The sequence below is a fragment of the Cololabis saira genome, chromosome 6 (assembly GCF_033807715.1).
Source record: "Cololabis saira isolate AMF1-May2022 chromosome 6, fColSai1.1, whole genome shotgun sequence".
Lineage (NCBI taxonomy): Eukaryota > Metazoa > Chordata > Actinopteri > Beloniformes > Belonidae > Cololabis > Cololabis saira.
The window spans coordinates 46654087-46671566 of NC_084592.1; the positions used below are offsets into that span (position 1 = coordinate 46654087).

At 38.5% G+C, this 17480-nt stretch overlaps 1 protein-coding gene across 1 annotated transcript in view; it reads left to right on the forward strand.

Annotated features, from left to right (window-relative positions):
- Window positions 1–265: 265 nt before the first annotated feature.
- Window positions 266–17480, forward strand: part of clybl (citrate lyase beta like) — a 163811-nt gene continuing 146596 nt past the window's right edge. Inside the window, exon 1 of the mRNA XM_061724660.1 lies at window positions 266–321. Within this exon, the coding sequence (XP_061580644.1) occupies window positions 278–321 (44 nt within the window). The 5' untranslated portion in view covers window positions 266–277. The remainder of the gene's footprint in view (window positions 322–17480) is intronic.

A 17480-nucleotide genomic window follows, 5' to 3' on the forward strand; every position in this document is an offset into this window, starting at 1 on the left:
ACCAGTGGAATTTTGGGCTCTGGCCCCTGGACTAAAAAGACAGAGAACAAATCATTTATATTTCAAATATCTTCTTATATCTTCTTATCGGTGTAATAATGACACTGTGCAGGTCACGTGTTCACCTGCTCCGCTGTTTACCTGCACATGCGCTGAGGGGGGCGTCCTGGCCCCGCCCCCTCACCCGTACCGGCCAATAGCGCGGCTCGCTGGTCACGTGGGCGGGGCTCCTCCAGCCAATCAGCGGCCGTCTCTGTCCGGCTCGTCACCGGGAAACATGGCGGCGCGCATGAGCGGCGCCGTGAGGCGTCTGGCTGCACAGTGAGTCTCCTTTCCTCTTCTGCTCGTTTCTGCTCGTTTCTGCTCGTTTCTTCCTCTTTTGCTCCGTTAAATCTCCCCGGGGAAACCCTGACCTCGGTCACGGGTCGCTCCGCAGAGGACGAGATAGTTTCAGACCAGAGTTTGCAGAATAAGGACGTTTGCAGCTCTGGGGGGAATAATGTTTAAATACATGAGTTTTCTTCCAACACAGAATCTGACTTTGGTATCAGCTGATACTGATGAGTACTGGCCCGATACTGGCATTGTTATTATTATTATTATTATTATTATTATTATTATTATTATTATTATTATTATTATAATTATTATTATATAGTTATTATTATTATTATTATTATCGTTATAAATATCATTATATATTATAATTTTAATTTTATTTTTTTATTAGTATTTTTATTATATAAGGATTCTTCCTATCCTTATTATTATCATTATTATTATTATTATTATTATTATTATTATTATTATTATTATTATTATTATTATTAATAATAGTAGTAGTATTAGTATAATAATAATAATTATTATAATTTTTTATATACTTATTATTATTATTATTATCGTTATAAATATCATTATATATTATTATTGTCTTATTTAATTTTTATTAGTATTTTTATTATTATTATCATATATTATATATTCTTCCTATCCTTATTATTATTATTATTATTATTATTATTATTATTATTAGTTGTAGTAGTAGTATTAATATTATTATTATTATTATTATTATTTTTATATAATTATTATATATATTATATATATAATTATTATTATTATCGTTGTAAATATCATTATATATATTTATTATTATCATATATTCTTCTTATCCTTATTATTTTATTATTATTGTTATTATTATTAATATAATATTATTATATTATTAGTAGTAGTATTAATATTAGTATTATTATTTATATATATATATATATATATATAAATATCATTATATATTATTATTGTTTTATTTTTTTTATTAGTATTTTTATGAGTATTATTATTTTATTATTATTATCATATTATTATTATTATATATTCTTCTTCTTATTATTCTTCTTCTTCTTCTTCTTATTATTATTATTAGTATTAGTATTAGTAGTAGTAGTAGTAATATTATTTTTATATAATTATTATTATCGTTATAAATATCATTATATATTATTATTGTTTTATTTTATCTTTATTTTTTTATTGGTATTTTTATTAGTATTATTATTTTATTATTATCATATATTATATATTCTTCTTATCCTTCTTATCCTTATTATTTTTTATTATTATTGTTATTATTATTATTTGTAGTATTAATATTAGTATTATTATTATTTTTATACAATTATTATTTTTATTGTTATAAATATCATATATTATGTATTCTTATCCTTATTATTATTTTAGTTTATTATTATTGTTGCTGTTATTATTATTATTATTATTATTATTATTATTATTATTATTATTATTAGTAGTAGTAGTGGTATTGTTGTTTTTTTTTATTTAATTTAATTTAACCTTTATTTAACCAGGAAGTCCCTTGAGATTATAATCTCTTTTTCGAGGGAGACCTGGCTAAAACAGAACACCATTACAGAGTTACAAAAATCATTAAAAAAAACATGTTAAAAACAGACAAAGAACAACAGACACATACGACAAAATCCAGCTCAGAAATAGCAATTGCTCTTCAGTTACTCAGTTTTTAATCAGAGCTTTGACTCTCCCAGGGAGATAAATCATTACGCTGTAATGTGTTCTGGAGATTAGTCGTTATTGTAAATGTTATTAGTAAAGCAGCAAAGCAAGTTTATATCCATATCACAATTCAACAACAAGGTCACTCAAAGTGCTTTACAAAGATAACATGAATAAATAATAAACATGAATAAAAGAGTGATTTAAAATTTAAACAAAAGAGAAAGAAATAAGAAAATGTATTGTTAAACTAAGTGCAGATCTTGAGTTTTATTCAAATGTAGCTGAAAGTAAAGCGTTGCAGCAGCAATGAATCTATAAAATCATCAGATTATCTAAAACACACACATCCAGGAATTAAACTAAAGTTTTTTTTTTTTTTTTTTTTTTTAACCTTTATTTAACCAGGCAAGCAAAATTAAGAACACATTTCTTATTTACAAGTTCAGCCTAGGGGGGTAAGGGGAGGGAGCTAAGATGAAAAAACAAAGTTATATAAATACACAAAAAGACATTAAAACACAATACAAAAGATAAAACAAATAATCAAGTAAAACAGTCAGTATGCATGAAGGAGGACTAAAGGCAAGTGCAGGAGTCGGTTGTACTTAATAAAAGAGGAAGTTTGAAGGTGGAGATGGAAGTGAGAACAGAAAGTTTAAGGGTATTTTGTAGGGTGTTCCAATCAGAGGCTGCAGCGAACCGGAAGGCATTGCGCCCAAAGGTGGTGCAGACTTTGGGGATGGAGAGATTGATGAAGGCACTGGACCTAGTTTTTACATCTGTAGAATAGAACTAGACGTCTGTGTTGACGTCTGAAAACACTGGAGGTGTTTGGAGTCGAGCTTCTGTCCCGCGGCTCCAGATGTGACGTCCAACGCCAACTCCTCCACTCCTGTCCCTCGTTGTTCTGGTTTCTCTCCTTCTCTGTGGGAAGTCTGAAGTTGAAGTGTGAAGTTGCTGCTGGGGTTCGTCCCTCCTCTAGCGGGTTGGTGGTCGTTGGAGCCCGAACTCCAGCGGTATAAATGCTGTAAACCAGAACCAGACTTGGATGAGCCTTGAATGGTGTGAGTAGATGGAAAACTAGAGTTGTCCCGATCCGATCACGTGATCGGAAATCGGGGCCGATCACGTGATTGCAGACTCGATCCGGACTCGGACGTTATGAGCCGATCAGGAATCGGATATATATATATATCAGGGTTTCCGTTGTCCGGTAATTGCCGGACTTTGTCCGGTAAAATATGTCGAACTCCGGTATTTTATAATCTCTCCGGTCAAAATGTCCGGTGAAAATACTCACTGGCGCCGACATCCACGTGTGCGTTGATTTATGGTTCCGCGTCGCACCGACGCAGAGTCTACAGCGTAGGGTTTGCGGCGACGCGCACCCTACGCCAGACCCTACGGCGTAGGCTCTGCGTTGGTGTGACGCAGAACCATAATTCCGGCTTAAAAGCAACATGCGCCCAAGTACCCGTGCATGACAGGCAGACACACACGGGGAGAAGAGACAATTTCTTTAATTTTTATTTTTTTTAAAAACTTTATCCTTATGAACGCAATTGTTATATACGGTAGTCCAACTTTCCTTATTTTAATCAGAACACTTTCTTTTTTCCTCCTCGGCGTGGAGTAGTGGGCTTGGAGCGGCAGCCATCGGTTAGTTTTTTCTTTTTAGATCTGAGGCTTTGCGTAGATGGTGGCTTCCGCAACTTTCAGGCACTTTTTCTGCGCAAGCAAGCTTTATAGATGAGGCCCCAGGACTGAAGCGGAGCTGCGGCGCCGACATTATGGTTCCGCGTCGCGGAAGGCTCTGCGTTGGTGTGACGCGGGACCATAAATCAACGCACACGTGGAGTAGTGGGCTTGGAGCGGCAGCCATACACCGCATGCGCGCAGAGCACGCCTGTTTGTTTTGAAGCTGAAGCAGCCCTATGCTAAAAAAAAAAAAAAAAAAGAAAAAGAAAATAATTTTTTTTTATACTGACTTAAGAATGTTCAAGCTGCCTACCTCCTATGTGCTCAGTTTACAGTACACATGTTAAAATATAATAAAAGGGTCATCCTGCATAATTTTCTTTTTCTCTTCTTCATTTTTTATTGTTTTATAAAAGTATCGGATCGGGACTCGGTATCGGCAAGTCCTCAAAATCAAAGGACTCGGACTCGGACTCGGGGGCAAAAAAACCTGATCGGGACATCCCTATGGAAAACTGTCTACCCGCTAGATTTTTGTCATTCTTTGGGTTGATAATGGCTTTCCCAGATACTGCTATTGAAAACGAAACTTAGGGTGATTTCACCTCTGTCCCGTTTCAAGCAGTTGTTCCGGAACAGGGAGCGTTTCCCCCTAAAGATCAGATCGTTTGGTATATGTGAACACAGCAATCGTGCTCTGAAACGGCACAAAACAATCGAGCCGAGATCTCCTAGGAGAGGTTAGGGTTCGGTTATCTGCCCGATTCCATTCCAGACCTGAAGCGGTTATTTTTTTTTATTTGTAGTGAGAACATGATCCACACAGCAACCGACACAACTCCATTCATGTGTATGTGCGACCGCGGTTAAAGGAGAAGAGTCGGTGCAGCCTCCACCACCTCCTCTCCGTGCCCAGATGTCGTCCCACCGCGGCACGGTGAAATTAAACAATGTTCAATTCGGGCAGGGTTTGCGCAGCGCAAATGCCGCGGCAGGCGGCCTCTCGCCCGCCGCTGAGCTCTGCTCTGCGCCGAGCGCATATAAATGAACGGGTAAAGCCTGATTTATGGTTCTGCGTTAAATCGACGCAGATCCTACGCCGTAGGCTCTGCGTTGGTGTAACGCGGAACCATAAATCAACCAGCTGTAGAATAAAACAGCTGCGCTGAAAAGGGCGTGTTGTTTATCCTGGGGTACGGAAGAGGAAACTCCTTCCGCGTTAATTTCTGACCAATGAGAGAACAGTTGGTTCATGGCATTTGTTAACAGCTTTGAAACGGTACAGACGTTTGCCTTGTGAACACAAACCCCACAAACGAGAAACGGAACAACTGTATCGATTTAGCCCCTGAATCGGAACAAAACAAACGGGCCACAGGTGTGAAAGCAGCCTTAGGCTCAGTAGATGCTTTGTCACTAAAACCTAACCCTAACCCTCACCTTAACCTTAATCTAAACCCCAAATTATAGCCCTGGGGCCTCATTTATAAAAGAGTGTGTAGGATTCATACTAAAAGTGCACATAAACCCAAAAGCCGAAAATGGCGGGCGCAAAAAAAAATCTGGATTTATAAACCCGTGTGCACGCACACTTGCACGCAATGTTCTCTTTATAAATCACAGTCCAGCTGGAAGGCTGCGCAGCTGAATCCGCCTCATATCCCGCCCTCTACACACCCACTCCATACCATAAATGGGCAATGCAAAATACTCCATGACTGTATTTGCATATGAATGAGCCTGCTGAGCATGCGCAGCGCCACCTGCAGCCTGTTTCTGCTGCGTCAGGATGAATGAATGTGTCGAGCCACCGTGCCATTGAATTTCACAGAGACTGAGATGGAGATGTTGTGGATGAGGTGGAGGACAGGAAAACCACATTATTTGGTGGTCACAGTAAAAGTATAAATAGTATATAAATAGTAAAAAATAAAGCAAGTGAGTGGCACGTCGTTGCTGCGCTAAATGCCACGGACAGATGGTGCAGAAAAAAATCGCTGCACCACTGTGCCCCTTCCTAACCCTCACCCTAAACCTAACCTAAACCTAAACCCCAAATTCTAACCAAATAGAGAAAGCCATTACCAACCCAAAGAATAATGACAAAAATCTATCTCATCTATTCACACCATTCAAGGCTCTGATTACACGAGATCAATTCCTGTTCAGTGGACTGATTTAAAACGGGTGAACCAGACTGGGCCTGCAGCTCGGCCTGCTGCACCAGTCAAGGTTGGTTGCATCGCGCCACCCGCCACTCTCTGCCTCCTCTGCAGCCGTGGCAACCGTGGCAACCCAAACGCTGCAGCTCGGGACCAGAAACACCACATGGCAGTTCGGTTAAGACCAGGGGTCGGCAACACAAAATGTTTTAGATCCATATTGGACCAAAAACACAAAAAACAAATATGTCTGGAGCCGCAAAAAATGAAAAGTCTTGTATAAGCCTTAGAATGAAGAAACACATGAAAAAAGTTGAAATGTCGAGAAAAAAGTCAAAATTTCGTGAAAAAAGTCGAAATGTCGAGAAAAAAGTCGAAATATCGAGAAAAAAGTCAATGTTGAGAAAAAAGTTTAAATGTTGAGAAAAAAGTTGAAATGTTGAGAAAAAAGTCGAGAAAAAGATCAAAATTTTGAGCAAAATTCGAAACGCAGAGATTAAAAAGGAAGAAAAAAAGAGAAAAAAAAGGAAAAAAGGTAGAAAAAAAGAAGAAAAAAGGAAAAAAAGAGGAAAAAAAGGAAGAAAAAGGTCGAACATTTTTGAAAAAGCTCCAGGAGCCACTAGGGCGGCGCTAAAGAGCCATGGAGCTGCGGGTTGAGACCCCCGGGTTAAGACTCCACAGCTGTTCTGTGTTGCATGTGGAAATGCTCATTCTCTCATTATTGAACGTGGCCACACGTTCTGTTGTTGATTCTGAGCTGACCTTTGCTCATTTCAGCTTGTTTTCCTGCTGAACTTCCTCCTCAAATACGACTCCTGTCCTTCTGATGTGTAGGACAGTTATTGACTCAGTTTAAACCGCCTTTAGGACCGGGGTGGACGATCCTGGTCCTGGAGGTCCGTGTCCTGCATGTGTTAGAGCTTTCTCTGCTTTAACACACCTGATTCTAATCAATCATCAGCTTGTCATCGAGCTGACACAGTCGCTGGTATCACGGTGCAATGAAGCAGAGAAACATCTAAAACATGCAGGACCAGGATCACCCACCCCTGCTTTAGAATCTCCTCCTTTATTTTGTTGACGTAGATATAATGAATATATTAAGTAGAAATATCCTGAACCTTCATGTTTTCCACGTCCACTATATTTTTTAATGGGACGCTTGTGGGGATTTGCTTCAATATTATTCATATTATTATTGTTAAATCCAGAGGTCTTCTGAATATTCTATTTGATATTGTTTGCCCCCCCCATTTCTCTGCAAACTAATGACTGGTTAATCAACAGCTCTGTGTCCCCCGAGCTAACTGCTAATGTAGCAGGACGATCATAACACTTACAAAGTCACAAACACAAATACATCTCTTTTAGTCTTTTTTTTTTTTTGCTTTTTAAATAAACTTCATCAACTAGCATAAATGAAGCAGTTAGTACTTCTTGGCTTCTTGGCCGGCAAGAAGAGAAGAGTCTGCAGCTTCGTCAGGATCACTGAAGCTGCTAACGTAGACGACAATCTCCGTAGGATCTTTTGGCTTGATGGTGGGAAACTAAACAGTAAAATAAAGTAAATCCAATGAAACCCTTGATGTTTAATAATTTAGCGATGACAGCTTAATGTATTCACAAATCCAGGAGAAATGTTGCCAGTTCTTCAGAAACATGGCCAGTGCCAATGCAAACCCTCTTTCCCTCTTTAAAGGAGCTTGAGGCAGGATTTATGAAAAAAATCTGTATACATTTTAAGTTTTCTAGTAATAATGTCAGATGAAGCGTTCCAAACCAAAAACAATGATTCCTCTAGTGTATCTCTCCTTTGCCTTGAACAGGCTGTGTGCTGCAAAATGTGCTGCAATTCGGTCCCGAATTTCCCGCGCTGGGCTGCGGATGTGACGTCACATGACGCTGCATGCACGTTCTCCCCGTTCTCCCGTGCCGGCTTCACTGTTGGCTGCAGTACCCCCAACGGCCGTCGTGGTGAAGGGTGGCGCTAGAGAGTCTCATTTCTTAAAAGGAGCCTCATGCTCCTTTAACCGTCCTTTTCTTGGATTGCAGATGTGATTTTTGACAGGAGAGGGGCGTGTTAGCGCCGAGGCCGCTTGTTTGGTCTGAGCTTCACCGTAGCACTCAGGAGTTGCACAAAACCTGTGCATTAAGACCGGGGAAAGATGGTGCTAGCAGTTTGTTTGAATGTTTTATTGAGAACAAGGATTCAAACAGAAAAGTACCTGGCTGAAGGAACTGAAAAGCATGAGCAGACGGTCTGTGCTGCAGATCTGGTGACTGAGTTAAAAATGGTTTGTAATGGAAAAAGAGTCGTAACCTGCTTGAACTGTGTTGTGTTGAAAGCGGACTGTGGTCATGGTTGGCCGTGCGTCGGCACGAGTCTTTTGTGCGTCTTTGAGTTGTTCATACATAACAATCAAAATGTCCATTAGCCACTAACAGCTGCTCATCTATAGATCTACATGATCGATCCAGACGCTGCTCTGATCAGGATTGACAAGTGAAATTACTCTCTCGGCCAACACAACCTTCTCTTCTACATTTGAGTGTATGAAGGTAAACTTGAATCACCTCTGGCGTGACTCTGATCTGACTCTGGTTTTACTCTGGCGTGACTCCTGGTTTTTGGTCACCAATTGTATCTGGTGTAGCTGATCAATGATCCACTTCCTGTCAGCCGCCGGCCGCCAACACTGATACAAATATTGTGCTTGATCTACTTAAAAAAAATAAGTCAAATTTTGCATGAGATTATTATGTAGATCAAGAAAGACTAGTCTTTGTATAAACTACTTTATGTATGTAAATAATACATTTTGCAAGTACAGTCAACTTAATTGTGTTAAGTTTACTTTATTTACCAAAATTAAGTTGACTTTACTTGCAAATTAATTTTGTACATACTAAAAATTAAGTAGTTTATACAAAGACTAGTCTTTCTTGATCTACATAAAAATCTTGTGTGAAAAAGTCGCCTTAATTTTTTTAAAGTAGATCAAGCAAGATATTTTTTACTGTGGTTTCTACTTAAACAAATAAAACATGTTTCATCTAAACGTTGGTCAATCTGCCCAATAGATTAATATTGTTAAAGGAAAAGTAAATACAACAAGATCATTGTTGTTGTTTGTGTGTAAATGAAAAGATTATTACAGAAATACTGCTGGTTAAGGAAAAAATGCACAATGTCTTGTTTTTTGAACAAATGCAGATTCAGTTCAAAACTAGATGTATTAATGTAAAGCAACAAAGAAATATGGATCTAAAACATTTTTAATTGCAAAGCAAAGGTGATGTCTGAGTCCGGAATTAACCACCAACAAGTGTTGAACCTGCGGTCCCTTCAAACGTACAAATACACCATCTTACTTTCATCTCAAGCTTTGTGGGGAAGTGTTTCTGGTTTCTTGTATGTTTTGTCACCAGTAAAACAGAGAGCAGTGAGATTGAGGTGAAGGTTTTTCTGCATTCTGGAACAGAAGGAGAAATGTTTCACTAATTAACTTTCTAGAACTTCTTCTGTCCAGGAACCTGGAGATTTTATTTGGTATTTGTTTCCATTGACAGGAAAGAACGTCTGTAAGGAGCTGCCGTCCTTAAAGGTTGATGATTTTCACTGTCAAATATTTAATTAAAACAAACTAATAAAAGTAAAGCTTTTGTATTTTAACGTCAATACTCTGAAAGAGATTTAGTTTATGACAGTGGGGTTAAAATAAAGAATTATGTGTGTGTGTGTGTGTGTGTATATATATATATATATATATATATATATATATATATATATATATATATATAAATGAAAGCATATATATCCTTATGAATTGGCATTAGATGCTGGATACAGTATCAATATGCATTTGTAATATACCATCTAATTATAACTCTTTAACCTTTTAACTACAAAATAAAAGTGAAATTGATGGGAAGTGTTTTACGTGACATTAATTGGATTAAGAGAATAAGTGAATGCAATTTTCCTCTTTGGCTACAGGCAGTTTGCTTTTGTGTCATTCAAAAGTATTTTGGTGTCTTTGTTAGAGGTTTAGTTAACCCCAACCCCGACCCTGAATTAAGAGTAATACTTGAAACAAACATTTTTATTTAGCTGTTTATAACAATATAACAAATCTGATCAAGTAACAAAGTCAGTGAAAGACGTTACTGTTTAAAAGGATGAACCTTTTAGCAGTTACACGAGAAATTCAGTGAATAAAACAAACATTTAGACTTTGGTCCTGCTCGGCTTTTTTGCCTGGTCGCTTTGGTTTCTTTATTTTAACCAGACAACTGTCTCATTGGGGTCAAAATAGGATTTTTTTTATTCATTCATGTGCTGGAACAAGTTTGTAGTTTTACCCTGTAGATTAGCAACGTTAGCACGACACGAGGGACATTTCAAAAAAGTTGAAATGTCGAGAATAATGTTGAAATACAATTTCAAGAATAAAGTCGAAATTTCCGTCTTTTTTCTCAACACGACTTTTTCCTCGAAGTGCATAATGAAAAAAAAATCTTCCTCCTCTAAAATATTATTTTTATATTTGTCCTGCCTGGCCCTGATACTCCTCCGTACTTCTCTCTCTCTCATTTTTTAACTTGATATTAAACACAAGCCACAGATCCAGCAGCACATCTATCATCTCCTCCAGGTTCTACATCTTTAGTGTTGTTTTCTTCTTAGTTTAGATACACAATCAAATACGTCACAGCAGCTTCTCCAACCTCCTACTTCTGATCTGGGTGCTGATTGTGGTGGAAAAGAAACCAGGCCTAGTTGAGCCGAGCTGAGATGAGTAGGTTCTAGTGTAAACGTGCCATAAGTGGCATTTACACCGCTCAGAATATGAACTTGACCAATCATTTCAGTTTCCCTGTAAGGCGACAGCTTACGCAGTGACACGTACATTATCATGTAATCTGCTGTCCTGATCTTAATAAGTCCTGCGACATTAAATCACACAGATATTATTCACCCTTGGATGCACATTAGCCCGGAGAGTCTGTCCATGAAATTAAGTTATGAAGTCGGAAGCTCTTCCAGCTTCATCGCAGGACTGATGAGGAACTGCAGACGGCGGCCGTCGTCGGTTACACGGACTACGTTTATACCCAGTCAAAATTGGGGTTCAGGTCAATATTCCGGTTACTGAAACATTGGGAATATTCCGTTTACATGGTAATTAATCATTCAGGATATCTGGATCAAACCAGCGACGCACGGAGAACGTGATGACGCAATTCCCGTCATTTCTGCTTCTTCTTCCTGTATCCAAATCCAAAACAAATGCTGCTTCAACTTTTCCCTCTCCTTCTTGTAAATCTTCTATCCCGGTACTTTCTACCGTCTATAAATGCAGAAATGTTCATATCCTTCATTACATTTATGAAGTGATTAGTCTCCTCCTGGTCTTGGTTTCTCCGTGTTTATAAGAACTTCCTGAAAAAAGGGAAAAAAAGAGGAAAAAAAAGAGAAAAAAGATGAAAAAAGAGATAAAAAAATAGGAATAAAAAGATGAAAAAAAGAGGGAAAAAAGATGAAAAAAGAGGGAAAAAGATGAAGAAAAGGAAAAAAAGAAAGAGGGAAAAAAGAGAGAAAGAAAATGAAAAAAGAGATAAAAAAAGGAAAAAAAGAGGAAAAAAGATCAAAAAAGAGGAAGAAAGATGAAAAAAGAAAAAAAAGAGGAAAAAGGAGAAAAGAGATGAAAAAAAGGAAAAAAGTGATGAAAAAAAGAAAAAAAAGGAAAATGATAAAGAGGAAAAAAAGAAAGGAAAAAAAGATGAAAAAAAATTAAAAAAAAGGAAAAAAGATAAAGAGGAAGAAAAGAGAGGAAAAAAGAGAAAAAAATTGGAAAAAAATGAAAAAAAAGTGGAATTACACAATTCCCGTCATTTCTGCTTCTTCTTCCTGTATCCAAATTCAAAACAAATGCTGCTTCAACTTTTCTCTCACCTTCTTGTAAATCTTCTATCCCGGTACTTTCTAGCGTCTACAAATGCAGAAATGTTCATATCCTTCATTACATTTATGAAGTGATTAGTCTCCTCCTGGTCTTGGTTTCTCCGTGTTTAGAAGAACTTCCTGGACTCAAAAGACCAGGATTCCTTGTGAACAGAACATGTGCAGAAAACAAATTCCTGTTCCGTTTGATGGGGATATTCCGTTTGGTGTTTACATGACCCAATATTCAGTTAGAAAAGAGTAACCCAGGGGTCATATTGGGGTTTTTAAAAACCCCAATATGAGCAAATTCTGGTTATTCAAAGGGGTTATTGGTGTTTACATGGCCGTGCAAAACCGGGTTATTATGGAGCTAGACAAGTCTCATAATTCGCAAATGCACAGGACAAAATGCACAAATGCCACGTCAGGAGAGTCTCAAAAGTCACACGCAAATCCAGCGCAGCTCACAGACAAAAAAACGTTTGTAAATCAGGTTATATTTGTGTGTGCATAAAAAATACATTTGTATATCTTGTCCTACGCACGTGTGAATTGTTCTGTGCATTTGTGAAACTTGTCCTGTGCATTTGTGAAACGGTGTGTGCATTTGCAAATTATGACTGTTCTAGATTCAGATTCAGATTCAGATTCAGAAAACTTTATTCATCCCCGAGGGGAAATTGCAGGACAACTGAGCAGCAAGACGTTGAAAATCTCAAGTAGAACAAGAAATAAAGTAGAATAAAAAAGAACAGGGCATGTCTCCTTATGTACAAAAAAATATATAAATATACGAATGTCAGAAAAAATCTACAGAAAAATCAGAAAAAATCTACAGCAGAGTGACTGTAGTGGTATAACTAAAAATATAAAGTATAAAGTGTTCTAGCTCCATTGGTTATTGCTAATATTCCGGTTTTAGAAGGGTTAATAACTGCATGGAACGCAGTCCCAGAGGAAGTGTGTTTAATATTGCTAGCGTGTCCGAACCGCTCAGCGATGTTGTGACATGTGGGTCTAATTCCAGACACGTGAATTTTTCCAGAGGCCAAAGAGCTGACAGTCCTGCCAAATTAGAGTGAGAAGTGACTGTCATGCCGGGCTTTTTTTATGCAGCTCACACCTCCAACACATCGTAGAAACGAGTGCCCGGTACAGCTGTCTCTCTCTCTCTCTCTCTCTCTCTCTCTCTCTCTCTCTCTCTCTCTCTCGCTGTGGGTTTTTCTTTCATGTACTCGCACGGCGTTGCATGTAGTCAGTACTGGAGTTGAGGGGGGATGGCATCCCCCCCTGAAATAAAAACGGTCCAAATCATCCCCCCTGAAATAAAAACGGTCCAAATCATCCCCCCTGAAATAAAAACGGTCCAAATCATCCCCCCTGAAATAAAAACGGTCCAAATCATCCCCCCTGAAATAAAAACGGTCCAAATCATCCCCCCTGAAATAAAAACGGTCCAAATCATCCCCCCCTGAAATAAAAACGGTCCAAATCATCCCCCCCTGAAATAAAAACAGTCCAAATCATCCCCCCCTGAAATAAAAACGGTCCAAATCATCCCCCCTGAAATAAAAACGGTCCAAATCATCCCCCCCTGAAATAAAAAGGGTCCAAATCATCCCCCCTGAAATAAAAACAGTCCAAATCATCCCCCCCTGAAATAAAAACGGTCCAAATCATCCCCCCTGAAATAAAAACGGTCCAAATCATCCCCCCCTGAAATAAAAAGGGTCCAAATCATCCCCCCTGAAATAAAAACGGTCCAAATCATCCCCCCCTGAAATAAAAACGGTCCAAATCATCCCCCCTGAAATAAAAACGGTCCAAATCATCCCCCCTGAAATAAAAACGGTCCAAATCATCCCCCCTGAAATAAAAACGGTCCAAATCATCCCCCCTGAAATAAAAACGGTCCAAATCATCCCCCCTGTAAAACGGCCATCCCTCCTTTCCATCCCTTATGTCATTTCATCAATGAATGTGGTTTTACTGCTATTTCAACATTTAGAGTCATCACCAGAAAAATAACACCAGAAAAATAACTTGTTATTTGACAATTTTCACCTGTTTCAAGTAAATTTTCACTTGAAATAAGTAGAAAAATCTGCCAGTGGAACAAGATTTATCTTCTTATTACAAGCAAAAAAATCCTGTTCCACTGACAAATGTTTCTACTTATTTCAAGTGAAAATCTACTTGAAACAGGTGAAAATTGTTGTTTTTTTCCAGTGATGAGTCTTGTTTTAAGTGTAATGGGATTTTTTTTTTACTAAAATGAGACATTTTAACTAGAAATAAGACAAATATTCTTGTGAAGATTGTGAGTTTTTGCAGTGATCCATGTTACTTATCCTGTGAAGGACAGAGTCATATTGATAAGTTCAGAAAAGTGTTTTTTATTGTTGTGTTTTGATGTATTTGATGTAAGCCCAGTGGATATTTAAAGCTTACAGAATGCTGCATTTAACTGCTGCTATGTCATTCCTGCAGTATTTCTGCAGCTGTTTTGGTCACTGCTATTATTTGTAATTAGTGATGCACCGATTGTTCGGTAACCGAAATTGTTCCGCCGAAAATGGCAAAAAAAACACTTTTGGTGTTCGGTGGAATAAGTGGGAAAAAAAACGAACAATTAATAACGGCGTTGTAAAATAAGGAAATAGACTGGCCGCTCCCGTACCGGTTGCACCACAAACATAAATCGTTGGCCAACCAAAAAGTAACCACATAAGAATTTTACCAACATTCACCAGGAGGTGGAACCAAAACAACAGAATGCTGGAAATTAAAAAAATTTCATTTTTTTATGTTCAATAAATATTTTCTACATTGTAATTTTGTAAAAGATTTTTTCTTTGAAAAGCCTAAATCAAATTTATTTGATTTATGCAATGGTGAAAAAATTGGCAAAATAAATGAAAAACTGCGAAGAACCATGTTCGGTATTCGGCCAAGTGTTTATTATTATTTTCGGTTTCTGTTTCTGTTTCGGCCACAAATTTTCATTTCGGTGCATCACTTTTTGTAATAGATTATATTATTAGTAATCAGCACAAATGATCTGTCCCCATATGATAAAATCCACCATCCCCCTCATTCTTTTTACTGGTTGCGTGTTTGTTTTTATCCGCCTGTCAGCCGGCCGGGACTTGCAGAGAGAGAGAAACATTGGCTTGTTTTATGGACGGCCTGGAGCTGCCGCCGCGACTGCTCTTTGTCACAAACACCCTCGTGTCAAAGATGCAACGGCATCCTGGAGGAAACATCGGCCGCCGCTATGAAGTCGACAAGTGATGAAAGTGGCCCGGAGCTTGTCAATTAAGCCGAGCCGAGGCCTGGACCTGATAAGTTAATGGGCAGTTTCCCCCGGCGGGGCCTGCCAGCGCTTTATAGCAACAGCTTATAAAAACCCCCGGTGCATCGCGCCCCTATAACGTTTTCAATTAAGAGAAGGCATGAAGCCGTGCAGACACTTGGCAGTCGAGTATATTTATTTAGTGCCGTTTGGCATAAAAACTGAGAGCAATTTTCAATTGCCCCGGTTTGTTTTAAGCTGCAGCTACTGTGCAGAATTTTATTTTGATGGCGCTTCATGCTGATTGGAGACATTAAGGACTTCCTGGTGTCTTCCCATTACCAGTCCTTTCAGCGCCGTCGTACGGGCGCACAGCCGGAAGTTTACGGCCTTTTTCATTTCAGTTTCTGCCAGATATTAGTTTTATTATTATTATGCACGTGTAATATTATTAACCCTTAATGCTGGTTCAGAGTGTCGTTTGAAATGCGTCGGTGATTTCCTCGTATACGCTCCGTTCTGTTTAGACGGTATGATATTACAGGAATTTACAAGCAAAAGCATTAAAGATAATTAATTCTAACTAAAGATATTTGCGATCATTAGCAGCCAAAGGCAGTAAAAGCTTGTTACACAGCGAGACTCCTGAAAACTCCTGAAAGCTCGACGGAGATCCCGCTCCTCATCTGCCGTTCCTCCACCAGCTTTTTCTGCGGCTTCCGGTAGAAAAATAAATGAGTGCAGAGTAAACAGCCGGGTGTTGACACCTCATTTCCTGGTTGATTAGTGGCGGGAGCTGAGCTGAAGGTGTGTGGCCGTAATCCCTTCAGGAAAACAAACGCCGGGACTGTAGCGACTTCTGCAGCTGCTGGAGGACGGAGTTGAAACCTGGAGTTCCCGCCGTTCCCTAGACGCTCCTGTACTGTCTAGAGATGAAACCCATCAGGATTTTGAGGGCCGATCACCAAAATCAGTGTCTGCCGATCTCGATCACAGCGTAAAGTCCATAAATTCTTCAATAGTGTTGTCTCATGTACAACACTGACATTGTATTATTAGGTATCAAAATTAGGAGATGAGAAAGTATCATGAATTGACCGCTGTCTTATTGCAGGCTGATGTGCAATATGCAATATTTCACCCTCTAGAAAGAGACGACTTAGACTCAATTACAAAGAGTAAGTGTAGTTTACTAGCTTCAGCTTTTCTGTGGCAAAAAATGAAAAGTCTTGTATAAGCCTTAGAATGAAGGCAAATGGCGAAAGGCGAAATGTTGAGAAAAAAGTCGAAATGTTGAGAAAAAAGTCGGAATGTCGAGGAAAAAGTAAAAATTTCGAAAAAAAAAAAAAAGCGAAATGTTGAGAACAAAGTCGAAATGTCGAGGAAAAAGTCAAAATTTCGAAAAAAAAAAGTCAAAATTTCGAAAAAAAAAAAGCGAAATGTTGAGAACAAAGTCGAAATGTCGAGAAAAAAGTCAAAATTTCGAGAAAAAAGTCGATATGTTGAGATTAATGTTAAGCCACAACATAACACGTGCAGGACACCAACCGAGACAACAGCAGCTATTTCACTCTCTTAGAGTTGATACAAGTTGTAAACTATAAACCTTAGTTTTCCTGAGGAAAAAGAAATAAATCTTAAAATAAAATATGAATTATGAATTATTATGGTTGTGAAAGCTCTAGCGATAGCATCCACCACGTGTGAGGAAACTCTTGTGAGTGAAGCAAAACTCTTCACACTAGAATCCAAACGACTCGGGGAGCGACTGACACGACTGTCGTCCTGCGTGAGGCTTTGGATGTGACTGTATATGGTTTGGTAAAACTTTGACGGGATTTCATCAGTGAAATATTAACAACTTGACAGCGTGTACCGCAGATCCGAGCGGGTCCGGGACCGCAGGCCAGCACACAGCTCCTGAAGCTCCGGCCTGCAAACATGCACAAAAGAGAAAAAAGGGGGGCCAGCACAAGAAACTACAGGAGCGATGGACAAAAATGATAGCTATGAGATATTTATAATAAATATAAATGGTAATGGAGAAGAGAGGAAGGGAAAAGGAGAGGAGAAGAAGGGTGAGAGGCACCGCCCAGTGGATCATGTCGGTCCCCCCTGCAGCATAAGCCTATAGCAGCATATCTACCACCAAGCTATATTTGAGACTAACTATTATAGTTTTGTTCTATAGCTGCAACTATGACTACTGACTCTAACACACTAGAGTTTACACTACCTAGAGATTTACCAACACCAGCTAGAGGTTTACTAAACACTAACTATAGGCTTTACTAAACAGAAAGGTTTTAAGTTTAGTTTTAAAGGTGGAGGTGGTGTC